At 35.6% G+C, this 18,401-nt stretch overlaps 3 protein-coding genes across 5 annotated transcripts in view; 2 read left to right on the top strand and 1 right to left on the bottom strand.

Moving 5' to 3' along the window:
- Positions 1–67: 67 nt before the first annotated feature.
- Positions 68–3,208, bottom strand: LOC110864633 (heavy metal-associated isoprenylated plant protein 4). Its single transcript, XM_022113745.2, has 4 exons — positions 3,033–3,208; positions 2,138–2,298; positions 605–692; positions 68–515 (listed from the first exon to the last, which is right to left on the bottom strand). Exons 1-4 carry the CDS (start codon positions 3,142–3,144, stop codon positions 172–174), a joined length of 705 nt encoding a protein of 234 aa, XP_021969437.1. The 5' UTR covers positions 3,145–3,208; the 3' UTR covers positions 68–171.
- A 3,080-nt stretch (positions 3,209–6,288) lies between these two features.
- On the top strand, positions 6,289–8,201 carry LOC110863732. Its single transcript, XM_022113063.2, has 2 exons — positions 6,289–6,440; positions 7,786–8,201. The coding sequence occupies exons 1-2, from the start codon at positions 6,360–6,362 to the stop codon at positions 8,074–8,076; spliced, it is 372 nt and encodes a 123-aa protein (XP_021968755.1). The 5' UTR covers positions 6,289–6,359; the 3' UTR covers positions 8,077–8,201.
- Positions 8,202–12,123: 3,922 nt separating this feature from the next.
- LOC110864636 (3-hydroxyisobutyryl-CoA hydrolase 1) overlaps positions 12,124–18,401 on the top strand; it is a 64,909-nt gene continuing 58,631 nt past the window's right edge. For 2 of the 3 annotated variants that reach the window (XM_022113747.2, XM_022113746.2), the window contains exons 1-7: positions 12,124–12,349; positions 13,538–13,618; positions 13,792–13,860; positions 14,025–14,076; positions 14,218–14,297; positions 15,906–15,989; positions 16,155–16,239. In XM_022113747.2, coding sequence (XP_021969439.1) covers positions 12,332–12,349; positions 13,538–13,618; positions 13,792–13,860; positions 14,025–14,076; positions 14,218–14,297; positions 15,906–15,989; positions 16,155–16,239 — 469 coding nt within the window. In that variant the 5' untranslated portion in view covers positions 12,124–12,331. The remainder of the gene's footprint in view (positions 12,350–13,537; positions 13,619–13,791; positions 13,861–14,024; positions 14,077–14,217; positions 14,298–15,905; positions 15,990–16,154; positions 16,240–18,401) is intronic. The other variant, XM_022113749.2, reaches the window with a different exon arrangement.

Here is an 18,401-nt window from a genome sequence, read left to right as displayed (position 1 = left end):
CGTTAGAATTTATATATAAAAAAAAAGATTAGTGTTACATTTCTCTAGCATAGCTCTTATGTGCTAGTTTATGTGACAAGATGGTAGCTAGCTTAGATGTTTTTACATATATTTCCGGTACAAATGATGAATCTAATGAACAAAATAAATTAAGTCATTTGTTGCCATTGTTTACATTACTAGACAAGCATTCGGATTTTCGTCACTAAACAACTGAGGGGCATAAACATAGTGAACAAAATACGGGACCTCATCGTCCTTACCCTTTGCTTCTACTTTCTTCTTCTCTTCAAATTCTACAACTTTTGTTGTCACAGTCACCTTCTCTTCCACCTTCTTCTCAACCACCGTCTCTTCCACCTTCTTCTCGACCTTTTCCTTTGGAAGAGGCTCAGGTATGATTTCTGCGTGTTTGCGAGCTCGTTTTTGTATGTAGGTCACGATCTTTTCAGCTTCAATGGTTCCTTCTACTAGAATAGTTTGTGACTTTATGTCGGTTTTGACATTGTGTATACCTGCGATTTAATTTCTGTGGCTTTTAGTTCAACTTAATTTGTCATATTACATTAAATTTATATAATTAATTTAAATGTTGTGCATTTACCTTTGTGTTTGAGTAGCTTGGCTCGAAGATCATGCTCGCATTTGTCGCAGTGCATATAGGCTTTTATTTTGGTCGTCTTTATAATTTCCTTAATTTCGGCACAAACAAACTCAAATCATTATTGATCACTTTCGCCTTTGCTCAGGGGCGGACTCAATGTATAGTGAGCCGTAGCACGGGCTACGGCTCAACTTTCTTGGCGAAGTATAATTTTTCTTTTAATCTCCGTTTTATTTATCTAGGATACCTCTAAACAAATGTTAGGATACCTCTAAGTGTTTGTGAAAATAAAATGAAATGAAATTTTACATTTGATGGAAACGAAAATTTATGGGAAGGAACTTGCAGGTGGCACACATTGTTAAAAAGATGAAGTTATGTTTAAAGTTAATTAATATGATAATATGGCATTTGGACAATAAATGAAAAGGCGGTACTATTCTACAGATGTTAGAAGTCAAATTTAATTACTATGCTACCATTTTTTACCACCTAAATTCAGAGGCGGATCTAGGCCACTTTTGTGGGTTCTCAGTAACCCATTCGGTTTGGAAAAAAATGGAAAAAAAAATTAGTGAGAACCTTGTATGGTTATGAAAAAAAAAACTGTGAAATTAGTGAGAATCTACCAAAAAACCCAGTGAAAAAAGGACAGTAAATTACTTATTTGTGTTTTTTTCTTCATTGAGTTAAATGTCATTTTAGTCCTTGTGCTTTGGGTCATTTTGTCAGTTTAGTCCAACTGTTTCATTTTTCGCATGTGAGTCCAAAAAGATTTCACCGTTGCCATTTTAGTCCACTGGGTTAACTTCATCCATTTTTTCTAGTAACGAGAAGGGAAATTCGGTCATTTTATATGTAAAACTGTTAACTAGAAGGCCAATTCGGCCATACAAAGGACCATATTGCCCTTCTCGCTAACAGAAAAAATGAATGAAGCTAACCCAGTGGACTAAAATGGCAACGGTGAAACCTTTTTGGACCCACAGAAGAAAAATAAAACCTTTGAACTAAACTGACAAAATGGCCCAAATCACATGGACTAAAATGACATTTAACTCGTTTATTTATTATTTTACCTGTCCCTAAACATTACTAGTCGCATAAGGCCCCTAAGGGTTTTCAAATTCTCAGAGACGACCCTAAGTAAAAGAAAATTTAAAGAGCCTATTTTTATTAGTCGGCCCTTTGGGGGCCATTGAATTCTCAGGGACGGATATAGGTAAAACTTTTTTTAGGATACCCCTGAATTTTTCTTCTAGTTCCGTCACTGCCTTTGCTAAGCTCATCGACAAATCTTGATAATACATGAGGACTAACACAACTTTAATTTATGGATTTGCTATAATGGCATTGAATGATGTTATGATTTAATTAAAAGAATTTACATAAAAATATGTATATAAAAGTTTGTATTTTTAAGTGATTGGATATCATTATAATTGAATGAACTTAATTACTTAATGATTTAAACTAAAGTTGCTTAATTGGTATATTGAAATTACATAGAATTTGGGTTGAAGCAACTCTTACTTTCTTAGTTTCTTTCTTCTCCATTAGTTTCTTGTCTTGTGATAAAATCTCAACCTTTTTCCTGCTCCATTTTTCTAACCTTTCATGTATTTTCTTTACTTCAAAAGTGCCCTCCACTCTAATTTCACCCTTCTCATGCTTTACATCCACTTTATGGACTCCTGTTTACCATAAGAAGGATACATGAACACTAAAATTTCTCTCTATAATTTATACTATATTACTATAGAAATATTAGGGTCTATATGTTTTGTAATGTGTTTGATCGACTTTATAAAAAAGTGATGGTTACATGAATGTGAAAATACACATAAAAGCAATAATAATTTATAATCTGAATGTGATGACTCTAGAGACTAACAAATCTATCTGCACTTGTAGGGATTTAAAGTCAGACCATTTTTGTGCGGGGCAATCACTAATGCCACTAGATTACACGATCATAGGCTTTAGGCATATAGATATAGAAGAAACTAATAACAAAGAACTACCTAGCTTGGCCCGTTGTATTAAAGTTAATATGACCAAACGTAAAAGCCTCGTGGTTGGCCAAACCATGAGCCACCACGAGGGCCACATCACCCCCTCCCCTTGTGAAGTGCTGATTTTGGCCTCTGTACGAGGTTGGGATCACGCGGTGAGAAGTTCGATTTCCAAAAAAAAAAATAGCCAATGGCTAGTGAGTGTAAGCCATTAATTTTTTTTCAATTCTAAACCAAAGTGATTTCACATGCCTCACCACTACACTTTTTCATCAAGTGGTTTGGTTAAGATGACGTGGACGGCATTTGTCGTAAAAGACCAAACTACATGCTATACCACTACACAGGATCTAAGATTAAGAAAACTTTTCGGTTTAAGAAATAATATTGTACAATGTGGTTACAAGGATGACCTGGTGTTCTCATAAGAGGCTTCTTGATATCATGAGCACATTTTGGGCAATGTAAATTAGCTTTGTAAACTGCAATGCTGATTGTTTCTTTCTTTGCTTCTACTTTAGCCATGGTCGCAATATTTCTTGGGGTTATCACCAGTTATATGGTGTACAAACCAAATGTATAATGTTTGGTGGGAATTTAACTAGAGTGGTTCACTAACCACTGCAAAATATGAACCAAAATGATGTTTTGGTAGGTGTCACAATCTGAAATGTTCTAACTTGTGATCTCATGGCACTCAAAAACTAGGTCAAAAATGTGTCGGTGACATGTGAAACATGTATATACGTATTGATTACGTTGTTTGATAAAGAAAAAATGGAAACCCTTTGTTGGATCGGGGCACCTGCGGTGACCCCTTGCGGGAAGCCCCTTGCCGATTAGGGGGGGTGCCGCCATCAAGGCGGTGAGGTAGGAGAGAGGGAGGAAGTCGGTGGGAAGTCACCGAAGAGAGAGGGAGGAGAGGACCAATGAAAAATTTATGTTTTTTTTTTTTTTTTTTTTTTTTTTTTTTTTTTTTTTAATAAAAACCAAGTCACCTAAGAGGGGAGTGCCGCCATCAATTTAGGGTGTTAGGGGAGTTTAAGAAGGGAGTTGACGTGGCACACGAGGATTGGTTATGCGTAAGAGAGGGGACTCCCCTCTTAGACCATGTGTAGTGGGGCGTTTTTTTTAAAAAAATTTCAAAAATAACGCCCGAAAACGCCCACCCCTCCACTACATGGGGCGTTATAATAAAAAAAAAAATTGAAAAATGCACCCTTGGCGTTATAATGAAAACGCCGGATGCTTAATGTTGGCAGGGAAATGGACCAATGGTGGCAGGGAACAAGTTTGACTAGCCAATAGGATTAATGTTGCTTTTTTTTTTTTTTTTTTTTTAATAATTGGAAGGGGCATTATTTGGGCATTATCCCCACTACACCACTTTATGCTATAACGCCCCATGCTGACTGGGTTGCCACGTGTCGGATAATGCCCCATGATAGGGGCATTATAACAAGTTACCACTACACATGGTCTTAGGGGAGTGCCCCTTACACCCTTAGAAGCTAGGAGGTGAAAAGGGTCCCCTCACTTCTCCAATCACCATAATTTGTTGAGCTTTAATGCTTTAAGTTTACTTGTGATCTCATGGCACTCAAATACTCTAAGTTTCTTTTTAGAAAAACATGAGTTGGACCCCTAAGTGTTTTCAGTCGAAAAAAAGCTCAAGATGACCCCGGCTAAAAGTTTACCTTTGCTACCATTAAGACTTGTCTCATGCATATTGCGGATTATGTCTCTTAGCTTGAATATTAGCTTACACAAGGTGCACTTGTCTAAAGTCTAAACTACCATAAAAAAAGAAGGAAAGGGTTTGATTATTCTCACCAAACGTGGATTAAAATATTAAATTGGTGTAATTTGTCAATCTTAGGAGGCAAAATTTTGAAACCTATCCATGTAAATTAAATCATTTATATATGCTCTTTGTATGCCCATTGGTTTTCACAACGAGATAATCATTCTTTGAAAGTTTATTTACCACTTTTTCCCCTTTTTTTATTTAAGAATGCAAAAAAAGGTATAAAAGCAAAAGGTCAAGTACACACATGCATGCTTGGTAGGTAAAAAAAAAACTAAAAATCAATAGCCGGGTCACCGGTCACTTGAACTTATGGTTGTATGCCGTCGCTAAAAATCATGTTAGGCTAAAGATGCTTTAATTTGGCTATAACAAGCTTCTTTAAAACCGTTGCTAACCATGACAAACTTTAAGACTATTTTAGAAATAGTGAAAAAAAACAGTTATAATATAACTTTGGCGACGAGTTTAAGTGAGTCGTCGCTAAATTAAATTATTTTTGATTTTTTTGTTTTACGTATATATCGACTTTGATTAGGTGATGCATGCCTTAATTGACTATGATATGTCTTATTAGGTTGTATTAGGCCACATATAATGTTAGTAATATGTCATTATTGGGGTCTTATTATGAATTTTGTTTTCAACTTAACTTATACATATAGGAGAAAGTTACTCTACAAATAAAGTTAACGTACTAAACGTACGAATATCATGAAAAAGCAAAAAAGCACACAGTGGCATTTTTGTAATTATCTGCTTGTAGGGTAATTATCAAAATTACTCTACAAATGATACTGTAGATTAATTTTGATCTTGTAGATTAATTTTGTAAAATGTTCTTGTAGAGTAATTTTTTTTGTTCTGTATTTAGGGGCGAAGTATAGAAGGGGCGGGGAGGGGCGTCCGACCCCCCAACTTTTCGCTTAGTAGTGTTATAGATGTAGTTTTCGTACAGAATTTTTTGGGTATATACATTTTCGACCCCCGGTTCTATAGAAATTTTTTGGTATATACGTTTTCGACCCCCCGTCATTCGGGTCAAGCTTCGCCACTGTCCGTATTGTAAGGGTGAGCAATAACTGAACCGAAAACCGAACAAACTGAACCGACTTAACCGAAAGTCGGTTATCGGTTATTTTTTTCATCGGTTAACCGAAATTAACCGATCCAAACACTTATATTTTCATATATTTTTAGCTTTTATACCTATCTTTCATGTATTTCATGTTTTATACTTTCATGTCATGTATTTATACCACCATTCCATTTATTTATAGCTCCATATCATGTATTTATACCTTTGTTACACTTATTTATACCTAATTTCATGTATTTATACATCTATTTCCTGTGTTTATACTTTCATTACATGTATTTCTAAGCAAAAAATTTAAGCCCTTATTTAATTTAGTTATTAACCGAGATTTACCGAACTGAAAACTGACAAATTAACCAAATAAACTAGACCGATTAATCGATGACTTCAGTTACAGTTTTGGTTATTGCTAATAACCGAAGCGAACCGAATCGTGCACACCCCTACCATAGTGTATTTCTACTACTTGTATGGTTAAAAAATATAGTATCATTATTATATTATATGAAATAGTATTTTACATCATATTTGTGTACAAAATATTAATGACATTTATTCAATCTTAATGTTATGATGTAATTATTGGTTAATTTCCCAAATTAATAAACCACCTCTGGAATTGGTGATAGAAAACAAGGTCAGCATTAAATCACTCCTAGATTTAATGTGTTCCAATACTTTTGTCAGTAGCTAAAAAAAGGATGCACCTTATTTAGGACATTCAAATGCCTATATACATCCATATATATGTAAATGTATGTTTGTTGAATCATTCCATCAAAGACTCAACCTATATTCCTGGTTTGACTTTTAAAAATAAGAAAGTCAACAAATATGCAGGCGATTAGGGAAAAGATTAGTGATATTCGAGGGGCTCGCAAGGTGAAGTCCGATGCCATACATGAACAACAACAGGTATGCTCTTCGGTTCTTTTAAAATCTAATAGAACCGTAGAAGTAGTGTGGATAATAAGTTTGAAACCAAAAGCGGTTCAAAAGTGACTGCCAGGTTTAGACTGGTCCCACCTTAAGGCTGATCAAAACCTTCCGTAATAGATTTATTATGTCATTTGTATACATTTTATGGAACATTTAATAAATATTTGGGTGCTCTTATAAAACTCATGTATCATTTTCATCAAACAAAGCATGAATCGATATCCTATAAGACCACACGGTATGAATGATAATTGAGATGGGTAACGAAAGAAAATATGTTGTGGCTCTCGGGTGCCAAAAGCTACATCATTCCAGATGGTGTGGTACCAACCGAATTCGGAAATAGTGGGGAGGATATAACAGATGATCCTATTCAAAACCACTTTTTACATGGCCAGTCACCTCATGCCACCTAAGCATTTTTTTTAAATTATTATCACAATTTGTTTTGGGGTCGGTGGGAAGAAATAGATCCATACCCCCTCCCTTTTGAGATGGAACTGAAATATGTTGATGTGAATGAGAGAGAGTCGTGGGATGACCGGGAAGAAAAAGACCCATACCATGTGTCTAACTAATGTCGATCATGCTTCTTCCTACAACTCCTTAGACCATCCGTAATGGGGCGTGATCTTTCAAAAATTCTCGAAAAAAACGCCTAATAACGCCGACACCGCCATTACATCCGGCGTGTTCGGGCGTTTTTTTTGGCAAAATCCGATTTAGCGTTTTTTTAAATAACGCTTCAAGGGTGTTTGACTGGCCAATCAAATGAGGACATGTGGGTTTAGAGAGAGAGATGGAATGTGGGGTTTGATTTGGCCGGATTTTTGGCCGGAATTTCAAGGGGGTTTGCAGGTCACAGACACGAAGAAGAAGAAGGGCCTTTTTTTAAAAACTTTGATATTGACACATTAGGCCCCTATAGTTTTAAACTTTAATATTTTCTGTTTTGACACATTAGGCCCCAAAGTAATGTTTTAGTATTGTATTTTTTTAATTTAATGAATTATTTTAAGTTTTTTTTCGGTTTTTTTATTTTCGGTTTTTTTATTTTCAGTTTTTTTTCGGTTTTTTTTTAATTTCAAGTAGTGTAATTTTTATTTTAAATTAATGAAGATTTTTATGTTTTAAATTAAAAAAATAATAATAATTGTGAAATGATTGCTTTGGCGTTATTGGAATAATGCCCCCCTACGCCACTTTTGGAATAATGCCCATGCTGACTGGGATGACACGTGTCGAATAATGCCCCATGGTGGGGGCATTATTTTCTTTCACCACTACACATGGTCTTATGCCCATTGAATTGGTTTTCTAGGCTGAGTTGGCACGGGCACAGGCACAAGAGATGGCTCACGAGGCAAGGTTAATACGAGAAGCAGAAATTGCAATGGGTATACATACCGAAGAATATATCCAACAAGAAGCTAAGCTCGCGGGTGACCACAAGAACACAACTGGCTATGGCGGTAGTGGCCTAAACAATCGGCATTCGTTGAGTCCACGTGGCAGCTTTGGTGGTTCTAGCTCACGTTATTCAGGTGGCACATATTCCACATCACCAAATCATGACAGCCGGAAGATGGCAATACATCACAAGTATTTGTAGGCTAAGCCATTTCGGTTTAACATTAGGTTTTGATGTTATGGTGGTTAGGAATTTTCCAAAATGGTGTACACTCAAAACCCTTAATGGGATTGCATATAATATATATATACTATATGTTTGGTTTCATAAATAGTTCATTTTGTTTAACTTATTGGACTTTGGTTACTTCGAGATTCATCATTTATGTCTAAAGGATGTTATAAGCTCGTGTTGAACTGATTCATTATTAAACTACTAATTTTATTTATACGTATAATTGTATATATTAAATTTTATTATATATATGATGTATATAATAGCATGTTCATTTAGGCTCGTCACTTGTGAGTGTAATCAACTTGAAGCTCAGACTTGAGCCTAACTCGATTCAAGATTTTAACGATTTGAGTAGCTAGCTTTGAGTGGCTGCTCATTTACACGCCTGGCCTTTTCTTTAATGACGGAGAATTTAATTTATATATATATATATATATATATATATATAGGGTAGGGCTCCAGCGTGAACAACCTCCCAAGAGTGAACTGCGTGAACACATATGGACCCTTGATTTCCTTTTTAGTTGTTAAGGGTAGGATTGTAATTATATAAAAAAATTAGATTTAAATCATTATTTTAATGATTGAATTAAGTTACATCTTTCCTAATTTAAATTCATTATCCACATTATGTTTATTTATTAATAAGATAATTATCAAAACAAACAACAAATCACCAGATTTCAATTTTAATTTTTATTTCAGATTTCATCACCAGAATTCAAATTTTGATTTTTAAGATCCACGTAACCTTCATATTTCAACGGTATACACATGTGTACTTGGATATAAATAGAACAGTACACATGTGTACAGTAAGTCACAGGTGTACATCAATATTCAATACAAAAAAAAATTCTGAGACATCACAAAAACAGACGATATACACATGTGTACATCGCATTAAAAAGAGAGTATATATATATATATGAAAGAAGATAGCCATAGGAAACATACTAAGGTGGTGTTTGTTTTTTTCAAGAAGAGCTTCCTGGCCTCTTCTGTCTGCACCGTGCAAACGCGGGAAGAGGTTTAGCCTCAGAAGAGTGTTTGTTGAGAAGTGCTTTTTACCTCTCCCCAGCCTCTTCCTGAGGAAGATATAAACCAAAGCTTTTTACCTCTTCTTGGCACCACCTCCACCTCCACCCCTGCTCCGCCACCACCACCCCTGCTCCGCCACCACCACCCCTGCTTCCCCACCACCACCACTGCTCCGCCACCACCACCCCTGCTCCGCCACCATCATCATCATCATCATCATCATCACCACCCCTGCTCCGCCACCATCATCATCATCGATGGGAAACAAAACCCCCAAATCGATTGGAAACAAACCCCCACCTCCGCCGACACCCATCGACCTCCACCTCCGAAACCCTAAATCGATGGCAAACAAAACACCCCAAATCGATCTGTTACATCATCATCATCATCGATCTGTTAGAGAGAGAGTAGAGAGAGAGTAGAGAGAGATCAGTGTGTGGCGGTGATGATGATGGTGGTGGTGAAGTGGTGGTGATAATGGCGGTGGTGATGATGACGGTGGTGAAGTGGTGGCGGTGGTGAAGTGGTGGCGGTGATGATGATGGCGGTGGTGCAGATTGTAGAGAGAGAGTAGAGAGAGATCAGTGTGCTGTGTGTGTGTTTTAAAATGGTGAAGAGGTTTTATATAAAAAAAACAAACCCTCTTCTCCTTGCAACTGCAGACATTTGGTCCACCTCTTCTCCTGCAGATGTCTGCAGATGTGGCCTGCAGCAGAAGAGGTTTTCCTGCAGAAAAAACAAACAGCACCTAAGAACCACGATATGAAAGTGAGTTTAGAAATATCTCCGTCTTAATTTCTTTAGGCTTAAGGGTATGGAATGGAGCCCTTAGGGGCTCCACTACGCCACGTCAACAACACCTGAGCTCTACCTAAACACACCAGTGCCACATAAACAATGGAGCTCTCCCCTTTAACAACCAAGGAATGTGTTAAACAACCCCCCCCCCAATTTATTATTTTGGTTTTAAAGATTCAAAATTGAAGTGGGACCCATATTTCATCCGTTATTGCTTGCTATTGTGATGGGTAGCATTTAATACCTCTAACTAGGGGTGTTCAAAAGTATCCGTATCCGAAAATCCGATCCGAAATATCCGATATCCGAATCCGAAATATCTGAAAAATCGGATATCTGAAATTTCGGATATCCGAATTTTTTTCGGATTCGGATTCGGATAGTGATTTTCAAAATTTTCGGATATCCGAAATATCCGAAAATTTAATTTTCATTTTTTTCGGATATCCGAATATCCGAAGTATCCGAAAATATCCGAAATATCCGAAAAATATCCGAAAATATCCGAAAAATATCCGAAATATCCGAAATCCGAAATATCCGAAAAATATCCGAAAACTTATATTCGGATATCCGAAAATATCCAAAATATCCGTTTCCGAATATGAAAAAAATAATAAAAAAATAAAAAGTTGGATTTTCGGATATCCGATTCACTATCCGAATCCGTATCCGAAATTTCGGATATCCGAAATTTCGGATACGGATTCGGATAGTGAAATTTGGTATCCGAAAATTTCGGATATCCGAAATTCGGATATCCGAATTTTCGGATATCCGGTTTTGAACACCCCTACCTCTAACAGCGCTCATTGTATGGGAAAGGGGCACTATTGATGGAGATTTGCTGAGGTGGCTTGGGCATACCTTGTAGCCTAAGACCGAAGGGTATGGGCTCCGTTCCCGGTCCGTTCACACCGCCCCCCGGTCCGTCGCGTCGGTGGCGTCCTCTCCCGGATGCTGGAGACGAGCCAAAGCAGTGGGCCCCCTCTTCCTTGTTCTCTCTCTCTCCTTGCATGCTTATTTTGATTGGCTGCTTTAATTTTGGTAGGCCCCTCTTGGGTAGTCATGGCTTCCCCTCCACACCCTTGGGTAGTCCCCAAGGGGATAGTCCACCACCTTCATTTAGTTGACGCCTACATAGCGAATGGTCCCTTTGGACATTATCCTCACCATACCTCATGTTCTAAAGGTTTGTCGTTACCATTCTTCGAAAATTTACACGCCTAGCTATTATTCCATATATAAGTTTGCAACTTTTTTGTGCAATACCACTTGTACATTGTGCTTCAAGAGTTTAAAAAAAAAACCTTGATTTTTTACTTTAACCAAAATCTTTTTACCTTTTTCAATTTTAACCTTACCTAATTTTTTTTCTAACTTTAACCAAAAAATTTTCATTATTTGCAATTTAACTACGCAACTTTTGTCACTTATACTTTTCATCTTTCGCAAATTTTCGTTTTACGTATAGCTCTAAATTTTTCGAGTTAATACGACGCAACGCGCATGTGTGGTTCAACGTTTTTACCTCTATTTTTCCATGTTTGACAGGTTCGTCGCAACACACATATCCTAGGTCGAGTCAGTGTTGGTGGTCGATGACGGTTGTGTGACATTAGTACTATCTGACACACCGTTTTACGCCCCGCCGCAACGCGGGGTGGTTATACATATGGTTGTCGTAATGCTGGCTTTGTGAGTTTTCCAAAAAAAATGTTTTTTTTTTACTTTTCACCCAAAAGTATTTCATAAATTACTTTTAACCCAAAACTATTTGTTTTTTTTTTTACTTTTAACCCAAAAATTTTTATCTTTTGCAATATATTCTCATAACTTTTTTTTACTTTCAACTTTGGTCCTTTATAGTTTTCATTTTCCGCATTTTTTTGCTTTATGCTTGGTTCTAAATTTTGTGACTTAACGCATCACAACGTGCGTCTTTGGTTTAATGTTTTTACGTTTCGTTCTAAATTTTGCGAGTTAACACGACGCAACGTGCGTGTGTGGGTGAACGTTTTTACATCGTCTATTTTCCCCCGTTTGACAGGTTTAACATAACGTGCGGGTCATAGATTGACTTAGTTATATCTAAAGAATCCCCGCCGCATTGCGGCGGGTCGCAATCCTAGTTTAAAATAAAAAAGAAAAGCGGTAATCATTGATTCATTTTAGTCAACTTTCAAAAAAAATAAAAATTGATTCATTTAGTCAAAACAAAACGACGCCGGACAACCTGTATTCATTCAATTCAAATTCAAACAATAAAACAAAACGAAAGTAGTTGTGGTCTTAGCCCAATTTACCGATGATGATGATCTGGTGCTAACACTCGTCATTAATACATAACAGTTACGGTTCTCTGCGGATCATCATCATGGCGCCAACAAGTCAGGTATTGTCTTTATATATATTTTTGGTTGTTTACACAAAGAAATTGCACACTTTTATTGGACGTTTAACCTCTATTTCATGTGTCATAACTGTCAATGTGTCCGTATAACTAAATTGATTTCCAGTTCAATTGATTCCCCCCCCCCCCCTTTTTTTTAGCTAATGATTTCGGGTCCTGAATTATTTAGGGTTTCGGTATAAGATGTGAGCAGAGGGTTCCCGGGAAATATATAGACATAATTAAGGATATGTATTCAAACTAGCGTTTGTGCACCCGTAGGGGATACTGATTTCTTCCCTATGCCCGTTTCTTTTTGCGGTTGTCCTAAATGATGAGTTGTCAAAGTCGAAAAAGCAAAGTCTGAATGCGGGGTTAGAGGAGTGGCGGGCAGCTTTAGAGGGCAAAGGTTTAAGGTTTAGTCGCTCTAAGACTAAGTATCTTTACTGCGATTTTAGTGGTGCAGAGTAGATGAGGACACTCAGATTACGATTGAGGGCCAAGTGGTTCCGCAGACAACTAAGTTCAAGTATTTAGGATCGTTTGTCTAAAGGGGTGGGTAGATAGATAGCGACGACTCGACGTAGCCCACCGTGTTCAGGTTGGATGGTGTAGGTGGAGACCAGCCTCAGGGGTATTGTGTGACAAGAGGTTCCAACTACATTGGGGGGGGGGGGGTTTAGTGTGACAATTAGACCTGCTATGTTATACGGAACAGATTGTTGGACCATCAAGAAGACACATGCGTTTAAGCAGGAGGTTGCTGAGATGAGGATGTTGAGGTGGATGTGTGGCCATACTAGGCTCCACAAGATGAGAATGAAGTTTTTCCAATTCTATGTGCATATGTTTATCGTATTTTGATTTGATCGATTGTATGATATCAAAAAAAAGTTTATCTTGAAAATTGTGGTTTCTTAAAAAATGGCACCTGGAAATGATATAGCAAACCGAAAGTAGTGAAATCGGAGTATGATTATGAGTTCAGACGATCAGAAATTATCGTATTTCTGAAAAACGGTCTTAAATTTTAGCTTCGCTTTAGAACCCCAAATAGGTCGGGCCGCCCTTGCTAAACAAAAATCGGGTTGGTGTTGTCGCAAGAAAATGTAAGAAACAGGAGCCATAGGCGAATTATAGAACTATAGATATTAAAAGATTAATTGGTAACTTTTTTTTTTCATATTTCAGGTATTGACCAAACATAGCTCAAATGTGAGAACCATCATATTAAACAGGCCTCAGCAACTAAATGCGCTTACCCTTGAAATGGTAAGATATGCGATCCATCGCATTCTCGCAGCTTATACCGTTTTCTTCTGTGATGACATATAACATGTTTCCGACGCTTTATTTAGTTACTGCCATAGTTTTCTTTTAATTGTGAAAACTATATTGTGTAACTTGAAAGAAAAAAAAAGTATTAACTTATTTACCATTTCTAGGTATCCCAGCTCTTGGAACTCTTAAATGCCTATGAAGAGGATCCCAGTGTCAAGCTGGTAATTATGAAGGTAATTCCTCATTCAAACAAAATCTTTTTTTTTTTTTTTTTCTGTATAACATTAAATAAAAATTATCTTTTCTCCGTAAAGCTAGGAGTAAAATAAATGTTTTTCATATTGTTTGCATATTTATTTTTTATGGACTTATGGCTTATACCAAAATTTGGATGCAGGGTGAAGGAAGGGCCTTCTGTGCTGGTGGTGATGTTGCAGCTCTTGCTAATGGTATAAATAAAAAGTTAATACCATACGAACACTTCAGTTACATGGTGCAAATTGTTGAAATGAGTTTTATGGTGCTTTATTGCTTATGGGATGATTTATTTATTTAATTTTTTTTTTTTTTTTTTGCTGTTGTTGTATCAGGTAGTTGGAAACAAGGTGCAGTTTTTTTCTCAAGGGCATATACAATAGATTATCTGGTTGCAACTTACGCCAAAACCCAGGTACGGCTCTCAAAACCATGGTTTAAAAGCTGAGGCGGCACCTCAGGTCTCATAGGGCTGAGGCGCTAAGAAAAGCTGCGCCTCAGGGGGTTTTGTTGTTTGTTTTTGACTTTTTGTGCCAATTTCAAACATTTTGACTTTTTTGTGCCTTCACCTTTGGCTTTTTTTGCCATTTTCATCCAAACCACTAAGTTAGTTTACTTTTTCTATTAAGTTGAAGGATATTTGGATGAAACTGACAAATATAAAACCTCAGGGACTATTTTGGCAATTTACTTAAATTCTTTTTAGTTTCTTTTATTTAATTAATTTTGTCACATATATATAAAACAGAATATACATTTGTCACATAATTTCTATAAATATTTATCCAACCATGAACTCAGTTATTTTTTTCTATTAAGGTGAAGGATCTTTTAAATTTTATAAAGTAAGACAAAAATTAATTCCATTTTTTTTATACATCAGTTTTATAAAAATAAAATCTACTTCAACCTCTAAATTTTATAAAACTAAAATGCTAGTGACCTTATAGAAAAAGGTCAAATAACAAATCTTATCATATGTACAAAGTTTGTAATTCATCTTCTACTCTTTTAAATTCGCTCCTAACAAAAAAACAGAAGCCACCCCCCCTATCAAACAACGTATCGTTACCAAACCTTAAAATTACCCACGAAATAGTAAGTATAATGCCATGAACCAAAAGTTTCTTTACTCAAATCACTCGGAATAAATATTAGTTAGTTACCCTCATAATCTTAATTAGATAAATATTTTATTTTTGCCAACATATTTTTTAGGTGCTCAACAGATTTAAAAATATGTAATGTTTTACAATTTTTTTTTTCGATCTCTACACTTGATTTAATACTAAAGTTGTAATCGGTTGTTATGTGTTGCACACCATTGATATTTATTTTATATATTGTTTTCTCTTTATAAAACTAATCTATATAAAAAACTGGATATTAATTTCTGTCTTAATTTATAAAATTTAGAACATCCTTCACGTTAACAGAAAAAATAAACTGAGTTAGTGGTTTGGATGAAAATTTATAAAAATTATGTGACAAAACTATTAATTTTTTTTTTATAAAACTTGCATGTATATTCTGTTTTATATATATGTGACAAAATTAATTAAATAAAAGAAATTAAAAAGAGTTTGAGTAAATTGCCAAAATCGTCCCTGAGGTTTTATATTTGTCAGTTTCATCCAAATATCCTTCAACTTAACATAAAAAGTAAACTAAGTTAGTGGTTTGGATGAAAATGGCAAAAAAAAATTGCCAAAGGTGAAGGGCTGTTTGGCACAAAAAGTCATTTTGGATGAAACTGACATACATGCCTAAACCTCATGGACAATTTTGGCAATTTACTCTTATTTTTATATTTTAGTTCCGCCTCAGGCTTACGGCCTCGAATTGTACGCCTCTGGAGGCGAAGGGAAAACACCTCGAGGCACAATTTCATACTTTTAAACCTTGCTCAAAACCAATGCTGTCTTTATACCAATTGTTCAAAAAGTATGAAAATCTTACATCGATCAACAAATTCATATTTATGTATATTAATCATTATGTTAACCTGAGATCATACTTGAAGGTATCACTCATTAGAGGAATTGCTATGGGAGGTGGTGCAGCCCTTGCAATACATGGTAGATTTCGAGTAGTTACAGATAATACGGTATGCCTCTTGCCATAATTTTCAACTTCAAGAAACTCTCAACCATCAAATTTGGCATGATATGCATGTATGTATAATTGTATATTGTTTCATAAGAGTGGTAAATTTTATAAAATCTAACATTTTTTTTCAAGATTAACAAATTTGATTGTATCATTTTTGCAGCTTTTTGCAATGCCAGAGACTGCATTAGGGTCATTTCCAGATGTAGGTTCCTCTTATTACTTATCAAGACTGCCTGGATTCTTCGGTAATTTGAGTTTGATCTTACACTGATTGTGTCTTACATTATACAATACAAAAAGGGAAAATTGGATTTTAATAAGCCCAACTTTGACATATTGGCCGACAACAATCCCATCCAAAGAAATGTTTTGTGACAGTCCCAACTTTTAACCTATTTTCCCTCAACGATCCCACACTAACTAGAAGTTAAGCCAGTTAGTTTTTTTGCTGACATGGTAAAAACTCAGCCTACTTATTCCACGTTAGTAAAAACTAACTGGGTTAATTTTAAGTTATGATGAGATCGCTAAGGGAAAATAGTTTAAAAGTTGTGACTGTCATAAAACATTTCTTTAGTTGGGGCTGTTTCCGTCTAATATGTCAAAGTTGGGATTATTAAAATCCAATTTTCCTATAAAAATGATTTATATGTAATAACTTTAAGTAGGTAGATATCATATATCGGGTCGGGATTTGGAGAAAACGGTAGAAAGTGTGAGAACGGTGAGAACGCTTATCGATCGTCCAATCAAAACAATCTATAGACTAGATTGGCGCGCTGGCGTTTTCGTAAATAACATCAATTTTATTACGTGGACACGCTTCATTAAGGGTAAAAGGGTCTTTTGACTTCTCCACACAAAACGCCATCTCACGAAATAAAACGGCAAAAACAAAAATCCCAGACCATTCCCAGTAAAAACGCCATTATATATAAAACGCCAAACTTAATTAGAGTAAAATCTCGCCTAAAAAAACGGCCAAAAAAAAATCCTATTTATACATCTGAGACCTTCAATTAAAAACACACACAAAAACCCAAACGCCATATTTCATATATCCCATTCGCCTTAGAAATGCCAAAAAACCCAAACATCAAATACCTTCTAACCCAAAACGTTTTCTTGAAATTCAGTTTGGTTGTCTGTAAAGATTTCGCTCAATGAAATGGACAAAATCCTTAAGTGAGGATGTTGTCCATTTCATTGAGTAAAATCTTATTGACTAATCATCAACTTCCATCCAATTTATAACTCCAAAACATACATAAACATTATTGAGCTTTGTTGTCAATAAAGTTTAGCTGTATGGGGTGGACAACATTGTCAGTTATCTCTCTTAAGAGAGGATTAACAATGTTCTCCATCTCATACAGCAAAACATTATTGATTTTAGCATGATAAAAAATTTAAGGTTTAAGGTGCTCTTATTTCGTGGCGTTCTTTTTATCGGTAAAACATCAAAAAAGTTAAAAAATCAAACATCGTTCATTGTGAAATTCAAGATTGTTGGCTGGAGGGTCTAAACTCAATAACATTTTGCTGCATGAGATGGACAAATCTTCTAGAAAAAGATGTTGATGTCAGACTGTGTGCTTCCAAACAACGACACATAAAACTACTTGAAAAACAAAAAAACAAAATGAAACATACGAAAGTCTAACCAGCCAGTGAACATGATTCAAAAAAGAAGAAAGAGACTGGTGACAGTGAAGATTTGGAAGATCAATTGTTTATGTACTCTTTTTTTTATTTTCCTTTTCAGTTGATTGCTATATAATAAAAACGCCATATATAATAAAAACGCCAAAACAGCCAAAATGCTTGTTTAAACGATATCATCCCATTAAACGCCACAAAAAACTCCCAAACTACAATAAAATTACTTTGAAAACGTAATATAAAAAAACCCCAAAAAAGCAAACTTGAAAATGTAACTAGAAACAGTAAATACAAATTCAGTAATACTGAAGATAGGGAAAATTTATTATATTAGCGCCAAACTTGAAAGATGGGACGTGTTACAGACTTCAGAGATAAAGCTTATCAAAAACAATAATTACAAACAGTAACTGAAAAGACGAATCCTTTATTATAATAATGCACCGCCTAACTTAGGCGCCAAAAAGACAACCTATAAAATGATACGTCTCAGCAACTTTCATTTGATCAAACATAAAAAACAAACGCCAATACTACTAAATACCACTCACTGAAAAACGCCAAAAAAAATCAAAGATGGCTAATATGCTTTCTTGGATATTCATAATTGTTCTTCGGGAAGTTTCACTGAATGAATTATTATCAGAAGGGAGTAACTCAGAAAGATTTTGCTGCATGAGATGGACAAAAATCCAAGAAAAAGATACTGATGCCAGTCATATGACATTTTGTATTTTTTGTTCTT

Source organism: Helianthus annuus, chromosome 6 (assembly GCF_002127325.2).
Source record: "Helianthus annuus cultivar XRQ/B chromosome 6, HanXRQr2.0-SUNRISE, whole genome shotgun sequence".
Taxonomy (NCBI): domain Eukaryota; kingdom Viridiplantae; phylum Streptophyta; class Magnoliopsida; order Asterales; family Asteraceae; genus Helianthus; species Helianthus annuus.
This window is presented reverse-complemented; position numbering and strand designations above follow the sequence as displayed.